The sequence below is a fragment of the Solea solea genome, chromosome 5 (genome assembly GCF_958295425.1).
Source record: "Solea solea chromosome 5, fSolSol10.1, whole genome shotgun sequence".
Classification (NCBI taxonomy): Eukaryota; Metazoa; Chordata; class Actinopteri; order Pleuronectiformes; family Soleidae; genus Solea; species Solea solea.
In genome coordinates this window covers 17,188,664-17,213,887 of record NC_081138.1, presented here as the reverse complement: position 1 = coordinate 17,213,887, position 25,224 = coordinate 17,188,664, and the positions used below count along the sequence as shown (strand labels likewise).

The 25,224-nt window shown below is 43.5% G+C and overlaps 1 protein-coding gene across 3 annotated transcripts in view; it reads left to right on the top strand.

Moving 5' to 3' along the window:
- The window catches only part of fto (FTO alpha-ketoglutarate dependent dioxygenase), a 111,840-nt gene extending 96,891 nt beyond the window's left edge, over positions 1–14,949 (top strand). For 2 of the 3 annotated variants that reach the window (XM_058630081.1, XM_058630079.1), the window contains exons 11-12: positions 12,842–12,982; positions 13,408–14,949. In XM_058630081.1, the coding sequence (XP_058486064.1) occupies positions 12,842–12,982; positions 13,408–13,541 (275 nt within the window). In that variant the 3' untranslated portion in view covers positions 13,542–14,949. The remainder of the gene's footprint in view (positions 1–12,841; positions 12,983–13,407) is intronic. The other variant, XR_009240303.1, reaches the window with a different exon arrangement.
- The last annotated feature ends 10,275 nt before the right edge of the window (positions 14,950–25,224 follow it).

Below are 25,224 nucleotides of genomic sequence, written 5' to 3'. Positions count from 1 at the left end.
ACTCAAGGGGTAGCACCGGAATCTAGTTGTGCATAATAACAAGAGATCCCATGGTAGTGTTTACCATGTGCACTCATTTTACAGGTCAGTTCATACAGTAAGTTGCAGACATGATTGTTTTGTTTATATATTTAGTGGAAATTGAGATTGGGGGAACTTGGGCTTTGTACCTCCTCTATGTAAGTGTTGTATGTGTCCTAATACGAGTATGTGTGAAACATACACATATTTATTGAGGACGGAAATGTAGTTACAGTGTACATTTTTTAGCTCATTGGTGTACAACTCAGCTTCTTGTTTTCTTTAGGATACCCGTGCATCGCATCCATTTTGCCGTTCGCATGACGTCTCTTTCCATCTGTGTATACTGTGTCATTGTGCCATGACCACTCTGCCGTGTATTTGTATCCGTGGTATTTTTTCTACACTCAAACACATCCCTGCATGAGTCTGTCATCTTCAACTTTACCCCCTTGTTCTTTCCTGTCATGTGTTTCTTTGCGCAGATGTTTTTTTCTGCTTGAGCCACTTGTGTAGTTGCCATGTTCCTGTGCCTGTACATCAGTGAGCATCTGCTCTTTCAACAAGGTCCCTATGGCCTCAAATGTCAGAGCAAGCAGCTGCCAGACAAGTGCATTTTGCAGCGGGGCCTGTGTTTTTTTGCCTCCTCCCATGCCTCCACCTCGTGTTATGTGATGTAAACTGTGATTGAAAGTAAGTAGACAGCAGTGAGTGGAGGAGAGATGAGGTGACGGGTCCCTGCTTTTTAGAGAATTGGATTCCTGACTGCTGCTTTTACTGTTGGTCAGGTCCATGCTTTTCTCCAGGGCTTCTGGGTCAGATGAGGGTAGGCGCTGTGTTGTACATTAGCTACGGCCTCCTCTCTTGTGTGAAAGACCACTACAATGGGATGCCATTTGTACCATGTCCATATTGTGGTCCATGTACTATTGAGTATCAGGGGACAAACAGTATGTGCACTTGTATGAATATGTCTCTCAGTGTGTGTGTGTGTCTCCCTGTGTACATATTCACATGCTTAAGTTAGCTTGTATATGCTTTTATATACATTGTACAAGTCTACACCTGCAGTGCAAAATTGTGTCTGTGTGTGTGTGTGTGTGTGTACAAGAGAGAGAGCGACTGGGGCAGAAGAGATGGAAGGCGAAGAGACAGGCAGGTACCCCCCAAGAGGGGCCTGGGGGGTAGCCCCTCCAGCTCTCTCTACCCCAGTAAAATCTACTCTGCCCTAAGACACTGCTATTGATTTGTCCAGCGGATAAGACTACATGTTAGCTGCTCTGCTAAGCACTGTTCTTTTCACCTCCCTTTGCCTGCAAACAAAGGCTGGACACAAGCTCTATTTGATGCCAAGTGCCATTGTTTCCTTGGCATTGCTTGTGACCACAACACATGCAGTAGCATCACTTCAAAACATCCTTCCCTGGCAGAAGGCATGTGTGAACCACCAGGGGGCATTGTTAGACTCAGTCTTATTCCTATAAATGACTCAACCCAAACCTGGCATAGGTCTCCATTTTCTTCTCCTGAGGCTAAAAGAGACCTTGAGTTCATTGTTATGGCAGATCTGCAAGCAGTGAGAGAAGGCTCTTTAGGTGTCAGTCAGCCAACCGCCTTCATGTCAGGATCCCACGAAGCAGGTCGTTCTGTTGTAGTCCTGGCATAAAGTAGATTGTCCAAACGGCAGCTCGAAACTGTGCCTTGTACTTCGCTATAGGGAATCAACATGTGTCGTGAAGTGTAAATCTTGAACTCGACAGATGTAGATGGAAGCCAAGACAAGTTTTGATCAGCTTAAGACAGACAGTTCATCTCATTGCCACGCTCTTACGTGAACGTAAGTCAGCAGTACCTGTGTGCCCACAGACAGATGGATGAATCGAGCCTTCAAAAGGCTTCATTGGTGACACATTAGCATGAGCTGAGTTTCCTGGAGGACTGTGAATTCGGAGCTGTCACAGGTGGCAGATGAGATAAAGCTACTATGCAGCACTGCTTGTTTCGTAACATAACCCGCCTGGTGTTGAGAATAAAATTGGCACCTGCATGACATCTATTAAAAAGCAGTTTCTGAGATGTGAGGGAGGGTTGTAACATGTCTTGTATTTTTAATTAAAACAACCTCCTCTGAGTCATCATCAGCGTTTCATGTGTCCGAAGTCAGAACAGGTGTGAAGGTAAAACAATGAACAGTGAGAGAAGAAATACCACAAGGGTGTGTTTGTAATACAGTTTCCCACGCTTTAATTGCAAGCTGGTATGTCTTTACAAGACATTTCAACATGCTTTATCATTGTTAATTAGAAAACTTCAATGTAGGACAGCATAACACCAGCTCGTCATATTGTTTGTGTTTCGTCTTGCACTCAGTTGCATGCCATTCATCATGGCAAAGAGCCAGACTTGTTAGTATATGTTAAGCTGGTCCTCCCTCAAATGAGAAATGAAGGCCATTACCTGCAATGACAAGCAGTAGAAGCTAAATGCTTTACAGGCTGCACATTTGTGACTGAGTGGAACTTTTTTGAGTGATTATTTCTTATTTTATTTCATTTTTTTTTTGGCATTTAGTGTAACCTTCTGAGTGCAGTCATTCAGACATTGCAGTGGCTATACCAAATATGAATGATATTCGATATGATTGCAAAAACAAAAACACACCCACAGATTTATGGAACCAGTAGAATCTGAACACATTGATTCTTGTCTTGCATTAATACAGCAAATGAGCAACACTGTTTAAACATTGTAGGTTCATCATACATGCAAACACCGCGTTCACATAATCTGCGGAGTTGGCTCCAGCTCCATAATTACAAATAAACGAGGCTTGCAACTTGTGCACAAAGGACTCCTGCTACCTCTGAACTGTCCATGCCATCCCAGGCTCTGAGGCACCTTTAGCTGCAGCTGTTATGCTGTCTACCAATACCATTTACCTGAAGCATCAACAGGGAGGACAGGGACTAATTGGAGGGACAAATGTTCCAGACTGCAGGGTTTTGCAGTTGTCTGGTCCTGGCCCAGGCCCTGTTTATCTCAACCTCTGTTGGCAGTCATACACACACCACACACGCTATGCTCTGATTTAACCAGAGGCAAAGCCCCCACTAACCCCCGCTCTCGCTCATCAAAGATTCATAAAGGCAAGGTTCTCAATGATTTTCTGTCTCTTCCTGTATTCACAGCTTGTTGTCCTCACCCTTCTTCTCTCCTGCCAGTCAGAGAGTGGGATTCAGGCAGAATTATGGCTGAAGTGGCCGCTGGCTCCCAGAGTGCATTTGTAGGTTAGCGTTTGTGTATTTCTGGTGTGTGTGTGTGTGCTTGTGGTTGCACAGGTGGGTGGAGACACAGAGGTTAGACATGGGCATTTGGGCAAGGGGACAAATGGACAAATGTTGTACTAAAAAATGTTCAGAGCCCCTATGCAGGGAGAGGAGTTAGACCCCGCCTGCTCCTCATCTCCTGTCATACACTCCTTCCGCTGTTCTTTGTTTTCCGCCCCAACCCCTGAGCTCTATGAATCATGGCAGCCTCCTCACTTGATCTAAAACTATCTCATTCAGACCCCCAGTCACCAGGCCCAGGGCACGCCATCTGTAGTCCTCGGAGTCGTTCCTTGTGTGTACATATGTGTGCGTGTGTGCGTGTGTGTGTGTGTGTGTGTGTCTATGAACTCAAACCACCGTGCCTCAGCCTGTTAGTCTTGCTACTTACCAGGCTTAGCCAGATGAGGGCTACTCAGCCCGGATCTAATTCCTTCAACTCTGGCAGCACTTCACTCCAGGCTTCTTTTTGCCTCTCAAGTGCGCATCTGTGACCTTGGCTGACATCGGAGAGGGTTAAACTGTGGACTTGGAGATGTGGCCAAAGCGATTGAGTTGTAAGCTAGTTTTTGGATCAGAGCTTCCACGCAGCCATCTGGGCTTATCCCTCTCTTACTACCCACAGCTGACCCTGGATCAACAGTAATGGCAGAGAATTTTGGAAAAAACAACCTTGCTGGGATGGATAGTGCAGACAAGCTGGAACTAATGAACATGGCTGTGATCTGGTATTTTATTGTGCGAAGCTCTCTTTGTGGTTGAGTCCGTCTCACCTTTTACTTTGACATTATTTTACTTGACTAAACAATGGACACCACCCTGTACTTAACTGACAGCGTTATAATATGAACAATGCCTGTGGCACTATAGACCAAGGGTTGGGTTCTTTGGAGGACCCATCACAGTCCTTAGTGATGCTGGCATTGTAGTTATTACATCAAGTCCTGCTATTGTCACTATAAACAGAACACCACAAAGCACCTGTTAGACCACAAACAGCATTTGTTCAACACCCAGAGCAACATTAAATGAATGACACACACACACACAAACATACGTACCAGCTTAGGGTGTAACAGTTAACCGATACCAGTGAGTAATTGGTTTTAAAGTAAAAGATATAAATACATCGACACAATCACCACTGTATTGGTCTAAATGCACCAATACCTCAATGACCCATATTTTAATGTTATGATTCGGTTTAACAAAGCTCGGTTCAATGCTGTTACTTCCGCACTGCTTCAGACTATTGTAAAAGTAATCTTGATCTTGACCTTAATGGCCTGTTACCTAAAAAACATATAATGGAAAACAAATAATGCATAATGATCTTTACAAGGTTCTGATTACAATGAAAACTGCCTGTTATCTTACTTCTGAAGTCCATGTGAGACATTATGGGCAGCCCATGGCCAAGAGGAAAGGAATTGGGTTTGCTGATTCATTCCTGCGACGGGCCAAGAGCTGGGGTGCCCACTGCTCCTGTGCCCGGCTTGTGTGTGTTCACGACTGGTGTGTAAAACGGATGGGTTAAATGCAGAGGACAAATTCACTATTACTAATTGGTGTGTGTGCAATTGACAAATTCTCATATAATTTGGCTTGACCACTTATGACATAAGGAAATCAAAATAAATATATACATTTGTTTCGATACTATATTATCTCAGTGGCTTGTTCACTTGATGCACATGAGTGTCTCACTTGCACGTGAGACAAATTTTTGTACCAGCACATATGCATATGCATATGCATCGGTAGGTGCACAATGTACTCAGACACACATATATATATATACACACACACACACCTACATGCTATTAAACTGCTTTCCCTGGCTTGCTCTGCACACTCTTTGCATCCTGTTCAGTGAAGTGCCTTAGGGCCTAGGCTGGGTGCTCTTCCAAACAAATTGCTGGCTGTTCACAGCGTTTTAAATGCCGTGGCCCTCTAATTAAACTATTTACTTAATAGGGTGAAACAAAACTCCTGTTCACGCAGCAGGAGCACCAGGTGATGCAGAAGTTCAAACACCTGGCAGAAAGCACGCCTCTGTCATGGATGCACAGCATACACATGTTTACACATGAATGGCAATGAAGGCCTCTCCCAAGTTAGGGACTTTTTTAGTTTTCTTTTGGTTTGTTTACAAGGGGAAAAACAACCTGGGTGCATTTGAGAAAGTGCAACTCGTACAGCAAATTACCACAGACGCAGTCTGACATCCTCTTAAGACTATAAACACTAGGAGTAATGGTAGAGTTACCTGTTGACAGATTCCTGATGTGTGAATGTGAACATCTTCTCCAACTGCCGGCCACTCCTTTGTTTGAACATTTTAGAGGTAAACAACAATTAAGCAAATGAAATAAGAACTCAAAAGGGCTTTTTTAGTTCATATCTTTAGTTAGTGTGAGATGTTTTAGTGCGACAGTTTCTGATTTGAGGATGTGCTCATATTGACATAGTATAAATAGTTGAAATGACAGCTTTTTGTTTTCATGTTAGTATTTAAAAAAAGAAACAAAAAAAAAAAACTGATTAACCTGACATTAAAATACATAAATGATGTCTTAATGTGATATGATGTATAGTATTTATCTTTACGGAAATGTATTTTTTTGTGTTGATGGTAGAATTATAGCCTGCACCTGGGCCAAACCAGGTTCATGGGGTTTTAGATTTATGACTGTTTCAATGGGGTGTGTATCTTTGGCTTGCTGAGCCTATTACACTCATTGTGACAAGCAATGTCATCAGTGCACTGACATTTTGCATGTGGTTTGAACGCATTTCAGTATCTTTTCCAAGCGTAGCAGAGCACTGCTTCTTCCTACTGTCAAAGGGTTGTGTTTGTTCCCATGCCTTTTAGTAATTGGAGCTGCAAATGCTCTGTTTCAGTTGGTGTAATGCAGTTTAATAAACAGGTTTCCGAAAACCAATATCTGTTGTGCAACAGTTTAAAGCTTCTCTGTCACAGTTTAGCTTTACACAAAAGCTTCAGAACATAATACCACATCCCCTGGAGCTACAGGAATGACTTGTAACCAGGCAATTGAAGTTACAATAGGCTATAATTAGCTGGGCCAGTTTGACCCCACTATTGTCACCTGAAGACAGGTGGGAATTGTGCTCATGCTGGATCGACCTTATCATGTGACTGGGGTCAGGTCTCGTCCAATGGCTTGGCTGTATAGCTGTCGCGGCGAGCCTCATCCATCACCAGCTTTATTGCACTATACAGACACTTGCCCAGGAGGGAGGGGGCGCATGATGATGCAGAGGAATTGGGGATAAAAATGATCGTTTTACAAGAAAATTCTTAGAACAAGCAAGTTTTCACAGCAACAGCACAACATTGCCCTGAAAATGAAAAAGTTAGTACTCTCAGTGTCCCAGTAACCCTCTTCCAGACAGCAGATTTACAGCTTTCAAACGTTGTGAAAAAGCGCAATCACTTGCAGGCTCATAACCTCTTTACCCTCGCCATCAAGTCTTGCAATTGCTCTATTTGCTCTCCTGGGCTTTATAGATAAACGCCATCATCAGGAAAAACTTAAACGTCTCTTCATAACCAACTCTAATGAGTTTTGTCTGAATATATCAAAATGTTTCACTCTGGTATTTGACCATGTGTTGATCATTTAGGGTGATGACGACGCAGAGGGTTGTCTTGTTGAAAGCTGATGTGCGCCCCAAAGTAAACACATGCACATTCTCCTTTAAGCTAGCTGTTTCTGTTGAAATAGCCTGGAGCCTGGCACAGGTGGCTAGTAGGCCAAAAGCCCAAGCCTCCCTCATTCCTCCTCCGTCAGACTCTTGTCCACACACACACACACACACACACTATCTCTCTCTATTTCTCTCTCTCTCTCGCTCTCTGACTTTCTCTCGAAATTTACACACCTACACACAGATCCAACGCCTTAGGGGGATGATCAGTCTCCCCACTCCTTGTCGGAAGAGTAAATGGCCAGGAGGGCCCTATCTGTTTGTCCCTTTCCTGCCTCTTTTTTTTTATTAGAACCTGTTTGTATTTGAACAATAGTAGTCTGCTCGTAAATTTTGCGCCTGTGTTGACATTAGGCTACATTCCATCCCATAGCCCGAGGAGGCAAAGGAGCAGGCCAGGGTGTTTGGTAATTTGTTACGCTGTTAAGCACCTAATGGACGTCCACCTGGTTTTTTGAGAGCAGTAGCATGAAGTTCAGGGGCTTGCCTCCTTTGCACTTCCAGTCTGCAGTAGTGTTTTATTGCCTCCAATTATGACGGCTATTTAGAGGCTACCTAGCTTTGTGTGTGTTTTCCTCTTACATCTGCTTCGCCCTGCCTGAGACCACGCAGTCGCCCAGACCACATCAAACGCTCAGGGTGTGAAGTAGGCGGGGCTTTGCAGGAAAGATATACCCTCTCGGTCTCTGTCGTAGATCTGCCGACTACCTCTGCGCACAGCGCATGGACGCGATGCGAGCTCACAGTCCTGCATTCTCATCTGGCTGGAGATGCTTCTAATAATGAGCCGTATTTGTTTCATGTGGTTTAAAATCGCCGTCCAGACTGCAGCTGGCGAGATGGAGACCTCACAGAAGTCTGAGAAAGGGGTTGCCCCACCCAAAGGTACCCATGATCCTTGGCAGAATTATTGTTCCCAGAAGCGGCAGCGACATGGTGGCACGTGGGGGGAGATTGCTGAAAGCCCAAAGCAGCGCCCACCTCATCCCCAACCCCACCCACCCTCGCTAATGCATTTTTTCGTGGTTTCCACAACCATTAATTAAAGGGGAAAGAGTGCATCAGATGTTAGTTTTATTAGCCTAGGCTCCTTAGAGGGAATCAAAATGAAGGGAACATATGTCATGCATTTGATGACGCCCCCACCACCCACCCCACTTTTTCCTCTCTGTTTCTTTCTCCACAATTGCCCACCTCACACACTCACTAAGTGTACAGTCAGCAGCTGTCTACAGACACAATAGCATTTGATTGATCCTGAGGAAACGGTTAAGACGCGGCCCTGCCCACGCTTTCTGGCTGGCTGGCTCACATTCTGCACCACTTTACATTTATCGCTGAATGTGGCAGTGATTGGGATAATGGGAGCTGCGGATGGTGGGTGGGGATCTGACGCGTTGCTCAGACTGTAATGAGAAAAGCCAAGAGAGTTCACAGGACCTTTTGAGTCTTGGGTGGTGTAGGTTGAGATCCAAGGCTCGACACTTTACAGGTCGGGCCTTGTTCTGAACGTCTCCCTGTTACGCTGCCCTCTGCGTGACATCACTAATAACTTGCACAACATGGTAGAAAAAATAGCTTTGTAGATAAATGCTATCTGTCTGACTCTCTCTCTCACCCATAATACGACTGCATGACATACAAAGACAGATGTGCTCAATCGCTCATTTCTTACTCAACACGGCGTAGATACAGAATGTACATGGTTAAAATACTTCTTTCTTTTCTTCTCCTTGGGACGTGATTGTATGCCTTACCTTCAGGGGCAGGCTGATTTATGAGACACATGCCGTTTTTTTCATGACTTGTTTGATTGCATTCTCACTATCAGGCTCTCAGGTTGCCAAACCCATAAAAACTCACACCTGGACAGGATTGCTCCAGAGTCAAATGAAGCACAGTTAGAGCATGAGGGAGCAGGTGATCCGAGGTATTTATGCTTCCCTTGATCAGCACAGGCGTATAATACTTTTCAAAGTTAATATGGTTGATTGATTGATGGCCTGTCTCATTGTACTTTTACAAAAGGGTGTATTTTTTTTAAATGCACGTCATGTCACATACTCAAGAGATGATTCTGAATACTGTAAACAGAATACTTTAATATAATTATAATGATTAATATAATAATTTTTTTTTAATTAGAGGAGAACAATACACAAAGCATTCAGCCAGACAAGCATTGTGTCATGTATCTGGTGAAAGTGTTTAAAGAATTAAAGCTTGAGTGATTGATTAATTGATTCATTGATTGATTGATTTTACAAAGACAAAAAGAACACTCAGTGGTAAACCAGAAAGTGCGTGGGCTGAGGATAATACTAGTAATATGGTAGTCAAGGCAAATTGTGTGAGGTACATTTAGGGGAATTTCTAAAACGCTACTTATGTTGTTGGAGACGAAGCATCCGAAACACATGTAGTTGAGCAACGATATCGAAACGTGTGTGAATGACTTCCAAAAAGTTTTCTCTCAGCGTGGTGTGACTCCAGCCTGGTCCTATGATGATGTACCAAGTCAAGCAGCCCGGGCTCTCTACTCCCATGTGGTTACAAACGACCCCATGTAACAATAATGCAATAAGTGTTGTCTCCCATCTACATTCTCTGGATTCTTTTTCACTTGCTCTGACACAATTGTGCATTTATCAGTGTAATTGCACGAGTCGGAAGCACTGATGTTGTCTATTAGGCAGATTCCCATCCTGTTAAGAGCAGTGGCTCTTTTAATGTATAGCCCTGCTTGAGTGTACTGCTACACAATAACACACCAAGCGTGGATTTAGTGGACTGATCATGCTGATGATTGCGATGATTTGGGGCGGTGAGGCGATGGCATTGATACTGGACCCTCTGGCACTCCTCTAACAAGCCTTTTAGAGAGAGACTATGAGTGAAACAACAAAGTGAAACCGAGGTTAATCATTTTATTTACTTGTTTTTTCTCTCCCTCTCTCTCTCTCTCCTTTCACTACCCCTCTTTCGCTTCCCTTTCTTTAACCAAGTGATGGAGCCCGCACCATGGAGCGGGGGGGGGGGGGGGGGGAATCAATGGGGAGCGCATTACAGTAAAACGTATTGATTAGGAGACCTGCAAGCAGTGTGTTGGTCGCAGAGATGGTGGAATGATGCAATGCTTAAAGGAATTTATCCTTTGACTTTTACATTAACCTTTTATTGACTGCTTTGCCTGTCCATAATTAACACTCACTTTAGCTAAAGTGGTTAGTTTGAGCGCAAAGGGGGCTCTGGCCCTTACTTCAGTGACGGCCCTTGAAGCTTCCGCCCCAGCTGCAGTTCAAGTGCACTGCGCTGCATGGAGGGAAAGGCCTCTGTGGAATAGAGGCGATAGAATCCTAGATACCTTTCACATTAGCATACCATTTGAGTGGGGGCCTGCTAGGCTATAGGGTTTCAGGGCAAATTGAAATGAGTGATTGTATTGCCAATCTCTCTTGACCGAGCGCCAGATGGGATAGTTAGGCCCATATCTGTCTGGGGTTAATCCATTGGAACAGCCTGGACTCACAAACACGTTCTCTTCCCTCCTTAACCTCCCACACACCTCTTTGTCTTTGACCTTAACTTTAAGGTGGGCTGTTCTGATATGGGAAAGTCTTGTGGTGAGCAATGTTTTTTACGCCGCTGTGGCTTACACTGAATTTCTAGCAAGAGCCCAGGAGAGCTTAAGGCACCTCGCTTGATATTGACTTTTTGTTTGGTTCCATTTTAGCAGTCAAGGGACGGTACCTTATGAACAGTGGTAGATTGTGTAAAAGTGTGTGCTGAATTACCTTCACTATATTATCTTTGATAGTCTTCCAATCTTGATTTCTTTTATATCTCTGCTGAACCCGGAGTGTTCTATTTGCAAGCTAATGTTGCAAGATGACTTGTCAGATAAATGCAGCTGCTCTGTTGAAGGCGGCTGGTCAGGTTTTTTTTACGGTATGTAGCCTTTCATTATGAGACTGGACAGGAGAAAAGAGCCGAGTGTTTTCTCTCACAGCTCCGCTGCATGAAAACTTAATCACACCAAATCAAAGGCCTGGGTTCCATCGGCCTCTGGTTTCCTCAAGCTGATGTCAGCAGAGCCACACAGTGTGTGTGTGTGTGTGAGTGTGAGAGAGTGAGTCTGGGTCGCCCCTCTCTCTCTCTCTCTCTCTCTCTCTCTCTCTCTCTCTCTCTCTCTCTCTCTCTCCCTCCCTCTCCCTCTCAAACACACACACATGGATATGTATGCCAGCCATGTCCTCCTCCTCCTCTGAAGTGGCGCTTCCTTTAATTCACACCCTAAATAAATGATGAGAACATTTAAACACACAGCTCGTCGCAAAGCCCCAAGGTCGCCTAATCGTATTATTTATGAAGTGATGTGCTTCATAATGGTACTTAGTGCATGTTAACAGATGCTATTATCAGGCCCTCATCCAGAGAGCAGAAGATATATTGGAACAGTGGATGTTAATGCTGGTTCTCACTACCGTAGCGCAGCAGCTCTTTAAAGGGCAAACCGCACCAAAATGCAGCACTTAGGCTGAGAGCCAGTTCAACATTAAGTGGCTTCAGTGAAAATATATAACCACATATTGTGGCAGCCCCCTCTGTCCCCTGACAACCTTAACATCCCCTCCTCTCATCCATAACCGACCCCGATATCCCTGTCTGTGGCTCTCTGTGTCCTCTCCATTCTCTCCTTAAGTTGATGGCCACAAGGTGGTGGTGGTTGTGTGTTTTTGTGTGGTTTGGGGGGGGGGGTTTGTGTGTGTTTGAGGTTTTTTAGGCTCTAGATGGGGCAAAGGGATGTGACAGGACAGACTGTGGCATAATGACTGAGTTGGGAGTAAAAGTGGCCTCAAGGCTGGAGAAAATGCTTGGACCACCACTTGGAAGAAACACACACTGCACACATGACATACAAATGCTGTCCTCCACCTCTCCCTCATGCACCTCCAGGCCAAGGGTCAGCTTCGTCTGTCAAGAGGCAGAGGGAGAGCAGAGTTACAGCAGAAAGCAACACTGAGTCATGGCAGTAAATATTTACACAGTCTGACAAAAGATGTGGCTAAGGTCTACAGGGGGCGGGGGGCGGGGTTCCAATCACTTTAGAAATGACAACTAACCCCAGATTATTAATCATATAAAAATCACGCAGTTATATGAAAATGGTCCCGCTGTGTGCGCCTGTATGTGTGGAAGATGAATTGGACACAAATCGTGATACATGATGTCACAGATTATCATCAGGTGGCTCCTGTCGCATTCATTTATGGCTTTAGAAGTACTTTCCCCAACACATGACGCTCTACCCCTCCCTGAGCTCCATTAATCTCAATGGGTTTTACTGACTTTTTAAAACAGTTGTCCCAAGAAATGAATATCCCTGTGTACGCACAGACACACTTACTCTCATATCCTGGAGGTTGTAACAGAGGCCAGTGTTATTAGAAGTCATAAAAAGAAGAGGAAACACAAAGGTTTACCACCTCCTGGTCAAACACACACTATGTTTAGTGGCAACTTAACACACACAGAGACACACGCATGTGTTTGTTTTTCTTTCATCACATGAATTGACTTTTCGATGGCAATTGTTTCAAAATGTTACAGTTATATCTCCAAAAGCTTAAAATAGAACTCAGGCAGTTTTGTAAGTGAGGTTAGACACGTGTCCTAATGCTTATGAGCGTCTGCTGTTTGGATTTGATGGGAGGGAGGAGTTAATGGGTGCATTTGTTTCCCCTGTTGTGTCGCCTCAGGTGTCACTCCAGCCTGGCCCAGACGTTACCGCCTGAGGAGGCTCCAGTGGACCGACCCTTCTGGGGCACGGATGACCCCAACATGCCGCTCCCCTTTGATCTGGCTGACATCATCAACAGAGTGGAGTCACTTCTCTGGAGGTGGGACCGTATTGAAATGTCCCTATGTAGAAGTTGTATACATACCATACAGCATACACTCATTCACAGACGAGTGCATTAGAGGTTAGTGTAGTGAAGTACATAATAACACACAAAAAAAAGTCTCAAAATGATTTCCAAAGACCAAAAAAAGACAATTTTGTATACACACGGGTACATGAATTTATTATGTATATGTGATATTACTTATGGACATATTCACAACATTAGTAAAGTATACAAAGAATAACAACAACATGTACGACTGACTTTAATAAAGTATAAAATTAATAAAAGGGGGAGATCACATCGCATGAAGGCCTTTCCGCCACTTGTTGTCTTCAGACCTCAAATCAGCTTTATCAACGTTGATATACTGATGGTGTCATTGTTCTTTTTCTTGTTCTTTTTATTTCCTTGACCAGGATGTGAAGGATGGATAGATGAAGACAAGATGAAATACCTACCAGCTTTTTCCGAATGGCCCCCCTATTTGCTGAGGGGACAGACAACTGACGGCATCTCTGTTGTGATCTCATGGAGACTGATACTCTTTTGAGTGGGGCATCTACATCACCCCTTGGGCCACCCTCCCCCCCCCTGACCACCCCAGCTCACCCTGGCATCGCGGCGTCTGTAGCTTGGATTTGGCTAGAAGGAACCCAGAGCTCCACAATAGAACCAGAATAGTGCTTCAGTAACATGCTAACAACACAGGCTTAGCAACAAGCTGTTAGGGTCACAAATGGTCTAACAAATACTAAGTGGAACCTGCATTTCAGTGTTAGCATACATTGTGCAACTGCAGTATTTATTAATTCACTGTACTTTGTTACTTACTCTCATGTAACCCAGTCATGCTTTTATCAGTGGATTGACTCATTCTTCGTAGTCCCAGTTCAGTACATACACATATATGCTTTCACACAGTGTTATAATACAGTATAGAATGGTAAAAAAAAAAAAAACAAACAAAAAAAAAAACAACGAAATGGTATTGTATAGTTTAATCCTGCTTAATGTGTTCGGAAGTGGAATGAGCTTGGAAAGAGACCAAAGAAAGATATGACAAAAAAAAAAGTTCTGAATGTTTTTTTCTTCTTTTTTTCTTTCTTCTGTTGACGTTGCAAAGGTGCGCTTGTGTAGTAAGTGTAGCGTGGCAGTGTGTGTGTGTGTGTGTGTGCGTTTGTCATCATGTGACGATACATGTGATCAGTCGCCGGTTGCGTGTTTGTGCATGCGCACGTTGCCTCTCCCATGTGTCTACAGGAGGGTGTGTGTGTAAGAAGGTGATAGAGTGCGTGTGTGTGTGTGTGTGTGTGTGTGTGTGTGTGTTAGCCTGTAGGCAGCCTGCCAGTTGTTTGTTCTTGAAGACGTGCATATGGAGAAACAGAGACTAGCAGCAGGGCCCCTCTGCCTCTGCTCTGATGAAAGGCAACACTGATAGAATGACCTGGAACATAACCGCTGTTTCTCATAATTACAGCTGTTCAATCGCTTTTAATTACTCTTAAAGTGTGTACAGCACCACATTCCCCTGTAATGCTGCAGGCCATCTGAGAAAGTGAGAGAAAGATCCAGCGCTTCTGACAAAATCCACTTTCAAAAAAAACAACTAAAAAGGGTGGAAAAGGGGGCCAACGTCAAAGCAGTGTAGCAGCCCTTACTCGTTTGATTTCTCTCTCTGTCATGATGAAGTAGGGACGCTGTTTACTACTAAAATTGTAGAATACGCTCCTTTTTCTTTTTTTTTACTTCTGAAGTTTTTTTCCAAGATGTTAATGGTTGCCAAATGCTGTTGTTGCTGCTTTGTTTTTTTTTGCTGCGCCTCTGTTGTTGTCAGAGATTTGTTTGTAGATCGGCAGTAGCATTGACTCGTTTGAATCACTCTGTGCTCTCTTCGCCACAGCTTGTCAGTCTAAAGCAATAGGAATGGCAGTAATTAAAAACTGTGTTTTATCCAATGACCTGCTGTTCTTTCTGTGCCTTTACCTGTCTTTTTTTTTTGGCAGAAAAAGAAGAAGATGAAAGGGAGAAATATGAAACATTTTTATTCAATAAGAACCAATCTGTTCCCATGTAAGATATAGGTGGAATTGGACCCCCATGTTTTTACAATAGCCCATGGGGTTTTTTTACTAACACAGGTTTTCCAACATACTTAGAGAGGGGGGGTGAGGTGAAGGATGTTCATCTGCAACTTGCAACTTCACCGATGCGTGTTGCTAATTTTACACACTGCACCTTTAAAAGCAGGATCTTCCACGAGGCAAACACACTGCTCAAATCTCATACCAGAGTAGCCATTGAACATATCTGAGTCATCTTTTTCTTTCCTGTGTGTGCCAGATGAGTCATGTTTACTCAAGCAGGACAAGTCAAAGTGACACTGTCAATCACAAGCAAGTGTTCCGAACTTATGCATATAAAACATATCTGCCTATTTCCCGTAGGGCAAAGCTTTGGTTTTCCAAACATGTTCACACAAAAGCAAACATTAGTTTTAAATACTAATTAGGTAAGAATTAACATGATCCTGTCAAATGTTCACAAAGCAGAAGAACTGGATTCCCATCTCTCCGTTACCTCAAACTACTGTTCCGTTGCGGGTTTAAATATTACACACAGAAAAAAAAAGACTTTAATTATTTTATTAATTTTTAGTGTGCACTCTCACACTAACACACAGTGTCTGTATGTGTATCAAAGGAAACCTTTGTGTCAGATTATGTGTGGATTTTTTTTGGAGCGGTAGCAGCTTCTTGCTGTTTTCTCTAAACTTCAAAGGAACTGGCCGGATTAGCAGAGCAAACAGCCCCCGTGACAAACTGATTGATGGATTGACTGATAGAGTGATGTCACTCCCAGTGATGAAGTGATGGCTAATAATGTGTGTGTGTGAGTGTGTGTCTCTCCAAAACCTCAACTGCTCACCCGCCCCCCCCACCCCGCCAACGCTGGACCGCCATCCCAGAGGTCACCCATGTTAACTACTTCCTGTATTGGGTGAGTGACTGACTGATGGATAAGTGTGGAGCGCTCTCCCCTCAGGGACCCTCTGGAAAAAAGGCCCCACTTGAAGAGACAATTACACTGCGCTTTGGTGAATGCCACAGGTATGCATTGTTCTGACCGGGGTCAACCTCCAGCCAACCAGCCAAGCCAGCCTCAATTAGGCCAACAATAGGCGCAGGCACAGATAAAATAACCAGGTGTGTATGAGAGAAAGGTACCAGTTTGGGGTCATTTCCCAGTCAAATGTGTCACTGTGTGGCTATAATACTGTAGTCCATTGTGGTGCAGATAAAACAAATCAGGAAATGGTTCTGAATTCTGAGGAATCTGGATTATTAAGGGTTATTAAGAATGATTAAATTATTTTGGCGAGTGATTCTGTCGATGATAGAGAAGGACAATTTTTTATTCATAACTGAGGTAGCGTGACCATAGCCCTAATGTTATTTATTGTAGATTATGCGGGGGGGGGGTTCTTCTGCGTAAATACAATACACGCTACAGTATTTGTGTTTTATGTCGACAAGAACAAATACATGTGTAAAACAGTCCCAGAGTGCTGTTGCACAAATGAATACATGCGTGTAAAGTACCTGACTGTTTGTGTGTGTTGCAGGTTCCTGGGTGGTGTTTGAGGCCCCGAGGCCTGAGAGTCCGTCGTAATAGTAGAAGCAGGCTGAAGCGCTGAAGATAGCATCGCCGCTCTGGGGCAGCTGTCAACAGTGGGAAGGGCTGCACTCATTTGTCACTAACACTGACAAACACCACTCAGCACCGACAAAACACTGACTTGATTGAATACTTGTGAAGCAACACAGGCTCTAATGTTTTGCAACTGTTAATTGCAGTAAAGGTCATAAAAAGGCAAACGCCAGAGCTTTTACATCAGCGTAAGTACAACTTACCGCTCCGTAAATGACATGAAAGGTCATCCAAACATTTAGGTCACTTAATCGTTAGCTCACACACAAAAAAAGATTCAGTAATAGAAATCTTAATATTGTTCGTTAAAGTTGGAAGTTGGTTTACACAGTGTGAGCCACTCCAGCCACGTTCATAGAGCTCCTCCATGAGCCTTGCTTCCACTCGATTGTTCTCTTTGCCACGGAACATGTTGCCAGAGATTAGTCAATGCACGGATTAAAAGGAACGGCGTTATTCTGTATCCAGAACAATGAGGACAATAGCATTCACCTGGTGGCACCGCATATTTCCACAGAGGTGTGCTTATTGTGACGTAACACCGGCTCCAATGAGAACATTCTTTACAGGTGTCTTTCTAATGCTGTGTTTGTGTGTTTGTGTCACCAAACAGTCCGTTGCCCTATTAAGATTTGCTTTCTATATTTATCACTTAAATAAGATTGAACAGTGTGCAGTTCAAACCTAATCTCGAATATGTTTCTCTTTTGACACAATAATTTAATTATGTAATCAACACAATCTGAATTCTCTTCCTCTCTGGGTTCAGAAGTCCCGAGCATCTCTTTCTACAAACCGGCTGTCTTGTCTGTTAGCAGAGTGATCACCACTGGCATGCACACTGCCCCTCAGTTCGCTTAGTATTAGAACTAGAGTGAGAGTAAAGTGATGGTGAAGTCTTGATGCTGATGGTGATGCTGTCAAGATCTTGGCAGCTTAGCTGCTCTGACGGGTGGCTGGAGTGTCTGTGTGTGTGTGTGTGTGTGTGTGTGTTAAGAGAATGTAGAGTGGATCTTAAGGGAAACAGTCCTTTCAGATCAAACAGCAGTCTGATCAAATGTGGAGCATGCTTGTGGGTCATTGCTGTGGCCTTGGCTCTAGTGACCAGCAACCCCCGGAATCATTCGTCCTGTAGGACCTTCCTCTTTTAACTCCATCTGTCTCATTTACATTCTGAAGCAACTGACCCATTTCTCTCATTCAGTCATAGTCGTCAACCGGTGGATCCTCATAACCCTCTGTTTCTCGTACACACCACACTGTCTTGTCATCGCGGGGCTTTGCAGTCATTGGCTATAGGTGGACTGAAGTTGTTCAGAATCAGATCGGCAGTTGGGGCCGATTAGCCGGGACTTGCAAAACTCGTCAGTGACTAAATGATCAGTCTGAACATTGTGTTGTGGGAACTAGGCTACAGGGAGCCACACGAGCCAGTTTTACTTGTCAGAGTTCAACATATAGCTTCTGTTGTCACAATTACAGCGTCGCCTGCACTTACTTGCGTATCACTCAAAGTCAAACGCCACTTATACCTAACTCACTGTCTTACCTTTGTAAGCCCTGTTACTATGCTGCCATTCATGTCAGTGGGATTAAATGGAAACTTTTTCCAGCACCATCTCCCCAAGTGGTCTTGATGTGAGGCCAAGAATAATATATTCATCTGTATCTCATCTAAAATGGATAAAAGGAATTTTTGATACGCCCCCCCAAACTCTCTCCCACATACACCCCCCCCTCACACACACACACACATACAACACAGTCTCAGTGAGGACACTGCCTGCTTTCCCTTGCCCCTTACCTTACCCCTTAACCATTGTTACTAAATGCCTTAACTTAATCCTACATGAACCCAATTCTAACCCTAAATCTGAAACCAAGTCTTAACCCTCAAAAAGCCCTTTACCATTGTTAGAACCAGCCACAATGTCCTCACAAGGTGAAATGACCTCTAAATGCTCGGTTTGAATCTCTTTGTGCAGCTTCTCCTCTTAAGATACTGCATTGACGTCCATTCATTTGGACAGCCTTAACAAAGTGTTTCCCCTGACCTAATCCATTACCAGTTAATGCCTAAACCTAACCTTAACTACAATTCAAATCTTAGCCATAAACTTAACCAGTTCCTCAGACCAGGTTTTGATATCCATGTGCACATACACATACACACACACACATGCAACAGAAGAGAGAAAAGGATCATTTGCTTTTTGAAAGGTAGCCATTAATGCTTTGACAATTACTGAAGCATATGTCAGTATTTCAATATAGTGATGGTCATTTAATTACACCTTGAACCATATCAGTTTAGGATTCATGAAACTTCACAAGTATGATGATTTTTACTCATGTTTACTTCCTGTTACATTAACTGTTCTTTACAAAGCTTCATACTATTTCTTGCTTTGGCACTGATATTCCAATAAAAACTAAAATACAATTTTTACTTTTGGACAAATTGTGAAGAAAAAAAAGCCTCTAGATATTAAGATGATTTAATACAGAGTGGAAGAAGTGGACACAAAGCAGCACAAATGGAAGCAGGAAGATGATACACAGAGACCAACCATATCTGCTCCAACCTTGAAGTTGACTTGCTGGCCAGCCCTGCTACCCACTCACACACACACACACACACACACACACACACACACACATATGCATGCGTTCCCATCACCAACGCTGTTGCACCTTGATTGACAGCTCTTCAAATGAGTGTCTGAGTAGCACTGGGCTCTGGCCCTCCAAGTAAGTGGGCCGTCAAATTACATCCAGAGGAGCGGCTGGACCCCTCTCCCTTGGCAGAGGAGATCTATTTATTTGTCTGTTTATTTGCTTGGTTTAAATATTCGGTGGGGGAAAAATATTGAATTTTTGTCCCCCGGTCAAAGTCCTCTCATATTTAGTTAATAAAGAGTAGAGGAGGTTGTTTGCCCAGAAAAGTGCAGGATAGGGGACTTTATTTAAGGCAGTCCTCAGAGAGAGTCGGTGACCTTCTTCTCATAGAAGAGAGGGTTGTGTACACATGTGCCGGAGATTCAATGCCTCTGCCTTCACCAGGCTGTGCGGTCAGACGCATTATCGCTTCTCTTCTCTCCTCTCCTCTCCTCTCCTCTCCTCTCTTCTCTTCTCTTCTCTTCTCTTCTCTTCTCTTCTCTTCTCTTCTCTTCTCTTCTCTTCTCTTCTCTTCTCTTCTCTTCTCTTCTCCTCTCCACCTCATATGTCTCTCTCCTGGCTCTTCTCTTCCTCCCTCCTGCCTGTCTCTCTCTGCAGAGCTTTGCTCTATTTGACTGGAGTCTCTCTTTGGATTCCCTGGGCTGCATCCAGGTTAAACTCTTAATTGCCTCGGCAGTGGGTGGTTTAAGGCGCTGGCTCACTGCAGCTCAGCTGGTCCCTGTGCAGGGGGCTGCAGGGTTATTGTGGGATGAGTTGTTCCGTGTTGGATTGTGTCTGCTGTACGCTGGCAGACAGAGCTGGGAGGTGATAAAGACTTATTAATATAGATGATGGAGATAACCTCTGACAGCAGCTCCTATCTATCTATCTATCTATCTATCTATCTATCTATCTATCTATCTATCTATCTCTAAGTTTTAACATTCAATAGTGCCGATAATTTTCCCCCTTAGTCCAAAATGAATGATACATTTCTTGAGAGACAAACGCAAGGGTTATGTTTCCAAAATCAACACCACTAATGCCTTCTGAATCTTTGTGTTCTCCACTCCTTAAAACATGGATGCATGTCCTGCAAACACACACACACACACACACACACACACACTGAGCCCCACTACACCCAAGCAATCAATAGCCACTAGTGAGATAAATCTCAGATGATACATGCATTTAATGTAATTGTGAACAGCTTACTGTTCGCTTAATGATAACTTTTCCTTCCTTTACCCTGACTCAGTTCATTCTGTTTCTGTGATTGTATACAGTGTAATTTATACTCGTTTTAATAAAGCTTTATTTAAATAAAAATAAAGACATTTGTACACGTGCTTTGTGCTGATGCTTAACGTCTTCTCTTTTTGGTGTAGCAGCGTTATAGCGCCACGTACGAGCCTAGCTTATGTACTACAGTGTTTTGGGCGTCTGAATAAAGAGATTTTTCAGAAAATCTGAATTTTTTTTTCAATAACAAAGAAAAAAATGACATGTAAATAAAGATAGTTTCCATTTTTTTTCCATTTCTGTGTCTGATAGGGCCTCGGTCATCTTTTCCGCTCACTGTAGCAGAACAAGCGTTGTCTACTGTACATGGACTTTGAACCCAGAGAGCTTCAGAAGCACACAATACAAAGGCTTTATTAGCAAGTTAATGCCCCCCCATCTCAGTGCTCCACCCCACCATTGATTCCTGTTTAAAAGGCTTTGGTTAGTCGATACTACCTCCTCATTGCCATCTGTCTCTATTTACTAATAAATAAAGTGGAGAGCATTGACCGGTATGGTCAGGCCTGTAAAAGCATGCATGCTAATGAGCACTGAGACTGTGTGGCCAATGGGGGAGTGAGTAGGTGGAGATACTCCACCTTGTCACTAAGTCTGTCTCTGTCTCGATGGCTTTCACAACACACGGCACAGCAATCCAATCATGATAATTGCCAGCCGGTCCAGTTGTTGTTTAACATCCCTCATCAGAGGAAATGCAGCTTCACATCAGCTGCATAGATTTTTTTTCTCCCAGGCTTGCTTGTATGTTCTCTCTGTTTTCCTTCTCTCTCTCTCTCTCTCTCTCTCTCCTAGTTGTGCGTAGGTCAGCTCTTAAGGTCATGTTGAGTCGTTTGTCAGATGTGGCCCATGAGCACTGCTGTTTAACACTGTCACGCTGATCAATTACACGTCATATAGATGGGCTCTTTTGGAACAGCCCTAGTGGCACATTTGTTTCTAAAAGGCGTTACATTTTTCCGATCCACCTCCATCTTCTCATATGTTTTAGTTTTGCTACTTTGGGAGAAATGAATGTTTGAATAAAAAAGGGAAGTGAAGGGAAAAAAGAAATTGTTCATGTGAAGACAAGCACAATATACCTGTATATCAACACACGCTGCACTCACTCAGTACATTTAAAAAATAATGTGCATGGCAACATGCTAGTCCGACTGAAACTAAACTAAATCAAATTTCTCATAGTCAAAACACCCAGATAATACAGTTGGGATTTGAGTAACTACGGCATGTTTATCTTCAACTGGAAACAAACAAACGGGCGTAAGCGCTCTGTATGTGTTCCACAGTTTGACCCAGAAATAACAGAGGAAACTGGAACGGAGAAGAAGAAGAAAGAAGCATGCAAAAATCCAGACTGATGCGTCGTTGGATCGAAAGAATTAAATGTTGAAGTTGATGGATGGTAGAAACACACCGACTGACCCTCGACATGATATCAACTAGCCGCCAGCTAACGTTGTTGTGGCCTGTGACGTAAGGTCAACTAGAAAATGCCTAATACTAACAAGCTGAAAGGGGGCATATTGCCACCTAATGCGGCATATATGGCAATATTCAATAAGTTGATGCGTTGCTAGTGCTTGTATACTGTGACAAAGGTAGTCTAATTTAATGACATGGTAACATGCTGACTGATGATTCAAATACAGAACAATTATTAGCATACTCCTACTGATTTGAAAGAGGAAGAAAACGATGGCTTTACACATTTAAAGCACCCGTTTACACACACATTCAAGGGCGTCGGGTCCATTTGGTTTGACACTGATTTCCTGAGTGACGGGGTGGTGCTGATGTGTGGAGCCTCGAAGAGCTCAGCATAACACAGTACTGCTGTGTCAACTGTGACCCCGGCAACCCCGCAGGAGCCACAGAATGGGCTCTGTGACTCAGGTGAAATGAGGGGTCAAGGGTCAGCTGTCCAGTGTGTCAGGGCTTGCTGATCAGGAAGTGTAGCCTCTCGCTTCAGGGAGTACATAGGGTGTGTCATGTTTTGGACACATATTCACACTCTGACATAAATCTTTCATGCTTACATGCAGTGGCGCTCCAGTGCTGTGCAACCAAAGTAGTGGAAAGATGCCTTTAACCGTTTCTCAAAAGAGCAATTACTGGCATCTACCTGATTAGTAGACCGAGAGTGCTAGTGATTATTGGATTACCTGTGTAATTGCAAGTGAGACACCTTCAAATACATACAGACAAATACAGACCTGCTGTAACTTCTACATTTTTTCATTTGATGTAAAAACAGCAATCGCCACATCTTTTACCAGTATAATTTCTGTCGTAATTGCAGTGGAACAAAGCAGGCTGGGAACATGATCTTAAATATTATAACACGTAATATTTGGGAATTAAAATATCAATATTAAAAATGGTGAGTTATATATTCTGTTGTAGCCAAAATATTCCAAAAATGCCTGTAAATCAATATTCCTATCCAAGGTGTGGACCATTCCATTTTGGTTGCCTTTTATGTATGTCATCTACCTCAAAACCCTAAGAAACATCAGTGTGAGGAAAGTTCAGTTTTATACAAGTAAACCAGTGTTTTGTCTTTTTATTTTTTCATTTTATGACATGGTTAAAGCAGAACTTTGCACGTCTGGTCACTTTTTTTGCCCTTTTTGCTCCCCCTAACGTTTTGGAGTACATACTGTACCGCTGACGCTCACCCCTCCCTTCCCCTCTCCTGGCCATGTGCATTCATTTTCAATGGAGCTGGTGATTGCAACCTGTGGAGCCCTGTCCATGCCAGTCAGCATCCATTTTGCATCCTTCTTGCCCTTCGAAAAAAAAGGCGGTCTGATGTTTACTCACTCGATTGGCCCTCTAACTTGGTCAGACATCAATTTCCACTTCCTCTGACAATGGTTCTCACTTCTTTTTCACCCGCTCTGCCATGATAAACATCTAAAATAACACTATTGCTGCCCTGAAGTGTCATACAGCAATTAAAGTTTCTCCCAAGACTCAAGACTTTGCCATTCAACCATCATAGTGACCCCAAAGTTGTTAAATTAGGATAGAAATCCTGCATAGTTCCACTTTAAGCACTAAAGTACATGGAAGCCAAACAAAACAACAAGACAACAAATTCCATGATCCCATGTAGCTTCCCTGTGTCATCAAAAGGTCTGTTGTTAATGTTTTGAATGAGAGACCACTGTTCCAATTCAAATTGCTAACTGGGTTGTGATAGTGTGTCATCTTTAAAAAGTTTGGAATACATTGGTCTTGGCAAAAACTAAACCTCACTTGGGTAAATTCAAGTCAAAACATTCCTACTTAAAACCTTCTGGGGCAGTCTCATGCAGAGTTAAACAGTACAAAGGTTCATGTTTGTTTGTCTCAACCCTTGCTCTTCTTCTGCGGCTCACTCCCAATGTAGACACATCCAAATGGACCCCCTACCTCTGCCATGCTGAGGCAGTCCTTCCTCCCATCCTTAATCCAAAGTCTTGGGTTGTACGGCTCACTGTTGTTCTGAGCCACCCCAGCATCCTGCTCTTGCTACGAAGGGAAAACAGCTGCACTGTAGCCGAGTTTCCTTCCCCTTCTCATTTGATGCAGACTCTGCTGGCTGCCCAGATCAAACTGGCCCACAGTGTGATGCTGAGTCCTGTCTGCAAACAAGAGAAGGCCTGTGCATTAAAGACTCGCTACAGGGGCACTCGTCCTAGAAATTTCTCTCCAAAAGCCCCGGAGAGGGTAATATTACAGGGAGAGTTTCCATGTGTACACCCCTAAGTGTGTGTTTCTATGTAATTTCAGGAGATCAGTTTTACACCAAGCACATTTGTTGTGAATTGTTATGAGGAACTCCGAGTGTCCTAGGCAGGGATGTATGTTTGCGTATGGACAGTGGGGACATGTCCCCATCATTATTTGGAGAAAGCCAGATTGTCCCGACCAATATTAGAGACGGGGCGATGGGTACGTGTGTGCGAATGCTGTGAGAGGAGAGTGAGAGTGAGTGAGTGGGTTTTACGAGCATCAGTGAACGCATCACAGCCGAGCAGAAATATGGCTGCGAGTCACAAAGGAGATGAGAGAGAGCGAGAGAGAGAGAGTGCAGGTGATGTGCTGTACTGACAACACAACAGTGAGTTTTTAGTGCCATACCTAAAGCACACAGGGTAATCTTTTTGTCTTCCCCTTTTTCTCTCGCCTTCATTCCTTAACACACGTCATTTTGTTCATGTCTACTTCGAGAGGCAAATCAGCAGGCGTCATTTTTATGCGAAAATCTTAAAGATGTGATGTGCACCTCAGACTAACATTAGGGACTGACTTCCGTCATCTTGACTGAAGTGGGGAGTAGCGACACAGACTTCAACATAAAGTAAATAAAAATAACCACAAATGAAAAGCAAAATAAAGTTCTATCAATCATGGCCCTTTTGGCCAAACAGGTGTCCACACGTGTCACTAGTAACAAGTGTTTTTGAAACATACGTTAAGCCCTTTTAATGAAGACGATGTTGCAAAGCTATGAGGAAAACCGTGGTCTTTTTCTTAGACCTAACCAGTATTTTATGTGCCTTAACCTAGTC